The sequence below is a fragment of the Drosophila willistoni genome (genome assembly GCF_018902025.1).
Source record: "Drosophila willistoni isolate 14030-0811.24 chromosome XR unlocalized genomic scaffold, UCI_dwil_1.1 Seg8, whole genome shotgun sequence".
Lineage (NCBI taxonomy): Eukaryota > Metazoa > Arthropoda > Insecta > Diptera > Drosophilidae > Drosophila > Drosophila willistoni.
Genome location: NW_025814059.1, coordinates 1,689,871 through 1,695,870, shown reverse-complemented (window position 1 = coordinate 1,695,870; position 6,000 = coordinate 1,689,871). Strand labels below are relative to the sequence as shown.

Here is a 6,000-nt window from a genome sequence, read left to right as displayed (position 1 = left end):
GTGAGACGGCAGCGCTGCGGCAGAGCTAAGCACTAGTCCGGGAAATGGGCCGTGCCGACCACTGATCTAAATAGATTATTTTCCTATAGTCCCAATAATTGAGAGCTTTAGATTGATTTAAACAGACTGACCCCCGATTCTGCTAGTCATGCTGATCAAGAATATATATAAATTATTTGGGTTAGAAGACATTCCTCCCCCTCTTCTTCTTCTCTGTAAAAGGGCAACGAAATAAAGTGGCTACTAATAATAAAAAACAAAAACAAATCACAAAGCAATCTTAAATCTTTATTGTTGACAATTGAAGTTGTTTGTTGTTGTTGTTGGTTAGTTGGTTGGATGGTTATTTGTTGGTTTTATCTATTGCATGTCTAAGAGAATGTCTAATTTAATTGCAGTAATTAAACCACAAAATAGAAATAATAATAAAATAAAAGTGAAACCACTAAAAAAAAAACTAACGAAAAAAAGTGACACAGAAAGTGCGAGTGACGACGACGGTGCCAGGTAGTAGTTTCCACTCAGTGGAAAGAAGGAAAGAAAAAAAGAAAGAAAGAAAAAAAATCAAGGTGAACACAAAAGTGTGACAAACACAAAAACTTAACGAGCGCTCTCCAACACGGACCACAGACGAAGGAGAGGGGTGTGGAGTGTGGGACGGAACGGTGCTCGGGCGCATGTTTGCGGCTAATTAGGCGATCAAACAAACTAGAAAAAAGAAACAAAAAAAAACGAAATAAAGCAGAGCAACAGTTTCAAATCAACAACAACAAAACACACACATCACGTGACAATGGCACGGCGATAGAAATTGCGTGACATTCATTTTGAAGTAGCCCCTAGGATCCACCCTGCACCACCCACCCAACCACTCACACATCATGTCTTTGAGGAGCAACAAGTTGCAGAGCCAACAATCGACGGCCAGCAATGGTAGCAACGGCAGCAACAACAGCAATAATAGTGGAACAAATGTAACACAACAACAGCAGCAACCGCCGCCAATGGTCTATCAGCAGCAGCAACAGCAACTTTTGGCTCAACTCCAGCAGCAGCATAAATTTCAAGCCCAACAGCTGCAATTGGCGGCAACATCACCAAATGCCAATGGCAAATACATCACAACTACCAATAATGGCAGCGGCAACGGCGGTGGCAATACAAGTCGCAATAATCTGGCCACTCTAGTGGCAGCTATCAATGGTCATGAGCATCAGCAGCAGCAGCAGCAACAGCAATCGCCATCATCTGCTGGCTATCAATTATCACCAGCAGCCGCTTCGCGGGTGGCTCATGCACCACCGCATTCGCCCTTGGGACCGCCATCGTATAGTGCTGCAACTGCAACATCACTGCAACAGCCGGCCTTCTCATATTTTGCTCCTCAGCCGTTGCATCATCCATATCATCATAATCATCATCACCACCAGCAACAGCAGCAGCAGCAACAACTACAGCAACAGCTGCAACAGTTACCACCACCTGATCTCACCGATGGCATTGATCAGCCACATGCTGGACAAACTGGTGGTGGTGGCTCTCCACCCGATTCACCCAATGCAAATGGCCAAACGGCCGCCGAACTGGAGCAACAACTCTGCGTGGTGGCCAAAATGCAAAAATCAGTGACCATTACGGTAACACCGCAGCGTAGCAATTCAATGGATTTTCTCAATTTTGAAGAGAAACGTCAACTGATAGCCTCATCGTTATCGTTGTCCGATATTCTGCATAGCAATAATCAACAGCAGCAGGTCAAGGAGGCAGCTATCAATGGCAATCAAAGTGGTAAGTTTTCCCCATTAAAGTGAAATAATCGAAATAGAAGAGCCGATAAACACTGTTTCCCTCAAAAATCGTTATTGATGGCTCTAAAATGTCAGCAACATCGGCAAACTCAAGAACGTAATGAAAAGATGATATTGACCACCAGTTGGTTGCAAATTCTTTCAGAGGAAATCAAGTAGAAAATTTACATTTCATTCCTTTTTGTATAATTTATATAAATCTCATGTATAATTTCCCTAATCTCATTCTTTGAAATTCATCTGATAATATGAAAACTGCTCTGCCTTTATTTTGTTTAGTACCCAAGGTAGCATAAATCTCTGACCCTGAGCCCGTCCCGTCCCCTACCTTCCAAATTATAAACAATCGAAAAATCATTTATACCCGAATCCCACAAGTCACATCTTTGGGGAATAGTTGGCATTAACCGTGGATGTAAAATCGTCATTAGCAGGACAATTAAATTTACAGCTGCCAAAGTCAGACAACTGCAAAAAAATTATGAATAATTACTGCCACTGAAAAAAACGTCAACAAAATCAAATAAAATAACGATGAAAAAGTCAATAGAACCTTGTGAGATGGAAACATTTTCCACGAATGTTGAAATGAATGTCATAATTTCAGTAGATTAAACCCATAATGCTCATAATGCACCTATCTCATTCAATAGGTGAATGATCAGTATAATTCAAGTGTAAAAGATTTTGATCAGTTGAAAATGTAGTGTAAACACATTCTGAATCTCAAATATCTGTGCAAAAATTCTTGATTTTTCAAAATAAAGATAATCTTTGGCAAAATATTGTCATCAAAATGTTTAATTTTTTCTATAATCTTATGTCGTTTGGTAAAGTTTTTTAAACTTTTCAATATGGTTTTATGTGTTTACACTTAAAAGTCTGTAAAATAATTCTGGTTGAACTTTTTGTTGCTGTTCCTGTTGGCTTACATTTTCGTTTTATTTATATATGTATAAACATTTTTGTTTTTGTTTTTTTTTGCTTTTTGTTACTGGTGAACAATTTTTATTTGTTTTTTACACATGGTCGCAAAACGGAAATGCTTTTCTCTCTCTTCTCACTCTCTTTCCATTTCTGTTTGCGCCCAGCGACGTGCCCCAAAATGGTTCACTGCACTTGAATGTTTCGAGATTTTAAAATGTGATGTCGGTTGAGGGTGCAGGAGGAGGATGGTGAGGGACGAGGGTCGGTAGGAAGGAGTGTTACTACTAGTAGTATGTATGGTGGACAGACAAACTGACAGACAGACAGACATACAGACGGGGGACGGATGGGACATAGAGGGCAGGGAACGGAACGGGTGTGCGTTATTTGGGTTCAGTTTGTTGGACTGAAAAGTTGTCAACGTTTTTATCTCATGTCTATAGCAAACAATATGCTGCGTGTCAGGTAAAGGAAAATAAGAAAGAAGAGTAAGGGAGTGAGAGAGGGAGAAAGTGGGGGACGACGCATTGCCGCGGCGGCTGCCACATGGGATATCGGCGACGCCTGGGGGAAACAGACCAGAGGACAGGCCAGCTTAATTCTTCTTTTGTGGGTGCTGCTGCTGCTGTGTATATATCAGGTGCGGCTTTGAGTGGGAGGAGTAGTGAGACTAAAGAAAACGAAGAGAAGAATGCGGGATAAGTTGGAAAATTGATTAAATTTGCATAGTACGATGACAGGTAGAGGGCGGGCTCTAGTGGGAGTGTTTCGTTTTTGGTAAAGTGTCATGTTAACAGCAGAATGACAGAAAAAAAAAAAAACAAAACCACTCACACAAACACACACAATCAAATTGTATTGTATATAGTGAAAGAGAATTTTTGGTAAATATTTGAGTTGGCAAATCGAGACGAGAAAATGATAAACAAATTCGTAAACTTTTAGCTATAGATGCCCATAGATACTCTAAAAATGACTTTTTAATCATTTTGAACTGAACTTGTTTAGAAAAACGAAAGAAATGCTTTCAGATCAAGCAAACATAACTTCTCTTGCATAAATACTCCCAGTAATTTTAAAAATTTCTATAGAATTGCACCAAAAGTTTCAATTAAAATAATGAATACTTTCAGTTAAAGTAGGCCAAGGCATGTTCAACTTATGATAGGGAACCAGGGAACTTATGATAGGACTTGATCTGCTTATTGAAAATCCATTGATTATATTATAGTTTATGTATTTAGTAATATTTATAACTGTGCTAAAACAATCTTCTTCAACAGAAATAGTTTTTGTTTTGCGGATCAATCTTTTGTTTATACTTTTTTCTTCTTCTATACCTCATTTCTGTTAGATTTTAATCCGATTTGCCATATGTCAGCCAGTCAGTCAGTCGTTAGGTCGGTCATTTGTTCAACAAGTATGTGTCTCTGTATCATATTTCCATGACAAGGCAAAGTTAATAGACGTTTTTTTTTCTTCTTTACATCTAACCCACTTACCCACTGCTCTGCTTTGATCAGGGCCTCTCCTCCTCCTACCAAGTCAACAGATTTAACTGACTCATAATCGGGCGTCATCAATCAAAATATATATAAGAATATAAAACCACAAAACACACACACACAAGCATTCATTTAGCAACAAATTGAATATGAGTAGCAATAATGGAGGTTGCAAAGGGGATTAAAGGGGAAAGATTTGACAGAAGATGATAATGAAGAAGTTTCCCGCATTGTTATTACATGCACACACACAAAAACCGCAAAACACATTTGACAGGGTATCTATTTTTAGTTCATTAACAACTTTGAGAAGATTGCTTGTTGTTTTTGGTGTTTTTTTTCTGTTTTTTTTTTTTTCGTTTCGTTTGCTGGTGGTTTATGACCATTTAAAGATGCAATTAAAAATGTTGGCTGCTTTGCATTTTATTGTATCTTCTCTGTCGAAATGGTTTTTCAAGTTCAAGTGGAGAATTGAAAGTACTTTCAAGTGTGTGTGCGTGCGTGTGTGTGTGTGTGTGTGGGAAAGGCACGTGTTGGTCTGTTGGTGGGCGGAGGCGGCGCGGAGTGCTTAGCTAATTCCTTAATAATTCAGTGTGTCAGTGCAAAACGATGAATCACATTTATTATCGCTTGTTAGCTGCTTGGAAGTTGCTTGAGATGCCGATGTCGTTGGATTGAATACTTTGTTGTTTGACTACTTTTTTTGTTTTGTTTTGAGCTTTGCAATTATTTTGTTTGTTTTTTTTTTGTGCAAACCGCATTCTTTGAATTGTTTTTACTTTTCGTCTGGAATTTGTTACAAATTGTTCGCTTTGTGTGATGAATACAGATAAAGATTCAAGTTTTTTTTTGTAATTCCACTTTTTCTCTTCTTTGATTTATTATATATTTATGCAATTTATTATTATTCTCGCATTTGTTGTATATAGTAAGTCGATTGAAAAATTAAACTGAAAAACCTACAGGTTTTTTGATATTTAAAGTAATGCTTATGGAAAGGTGAGAAATACTTAAATAAAAGCTCTAAAAATCTTTGCCATAGTCTTTTAGTTTACAATAATAATATTAAATATATATGTACATATATGATTCCAACTTTGATTATGGACCATGGTTTTGAGAAGTAAACTTTCACATCGACATACAAATATACATAAATATCCGATTGTCTGTGTATCTGTGATTTCATTTTTCATAATATTGTGGGAACCTTTTTCCCCTTCATGTTTTTTATTTTTTTTCCATCTTAACACAATAATATTGTTATTGTCATTTCCTTTGATAAACAAAAGTAGACCTCGCCCTATCAACTGTCTACTTGTCTGCTTGTTGGTTGTATTTTTTCTCATGACTTTGCTAAAATAGATTGATACAAAAAAAAAAAAAACAGAAAGAAGAAAATTGTTTGTAAAATCAATAGAAATCAATTTACGACTTGCAATTATTTTCTTATTTATTTATTTTTCTGTTTTTTTTTTTGCCCCAACTAGACAAATATAGCAACAAATTGGCTTCAATAAAGCATAAATCGAACTTGAGCGTTTTTCAATTTCCAACGTTCATTTCCCATGTCAAATAACTCTTCTCCTAAAAGCACTTTTCGTTTGCCAGCTGTGAATTTAACCCCCTCCCCATCCCTATGTCTAGCACTCTAGACAACATGAAACCGTTTCCAACCGTTGTCCAGCTGTGCAAATTGTCGTCCCCGCTCTCTGGGCCTATCGATAAGAAGTCTAAAAAAAAAGAAAAAAAAAAAAAAA

General features: G+C 37.4%; 1 protein-coding gene across 5 annotated transcripts in view; it reads left to right on the top strand.

Annotated features, from left to right (window-relative positions):
- Positions 1-428: 428 nt before the first annotated feature.
- LOC6645859 (phosphatase and actin regulator 4) overlaps positions 429-6,000 on the top strand; it is an 88,690-nt gene continuing 83,118 nt past the window's right edge. For 3 of the 5 annotated variants that reach the window (XM_023177678.2, XM_023177676.2, XM_023177675.2), the window contains exon 1: positions 430-1,788. In XM_023177678.2, coding sequence (XP_023033446.1) covers positions 882-1,788 — 907 coding nt within the window. In that variant the 5' untranslated portion in view covers positions 430-881. Of the gene's footprint in view, positions 1,789-6,000 lie in introns of all 5 variants that reach the window. The other 2 variants (XM_023177679.2, XM_023177677.2) reach the window with 2 other exon arrangements.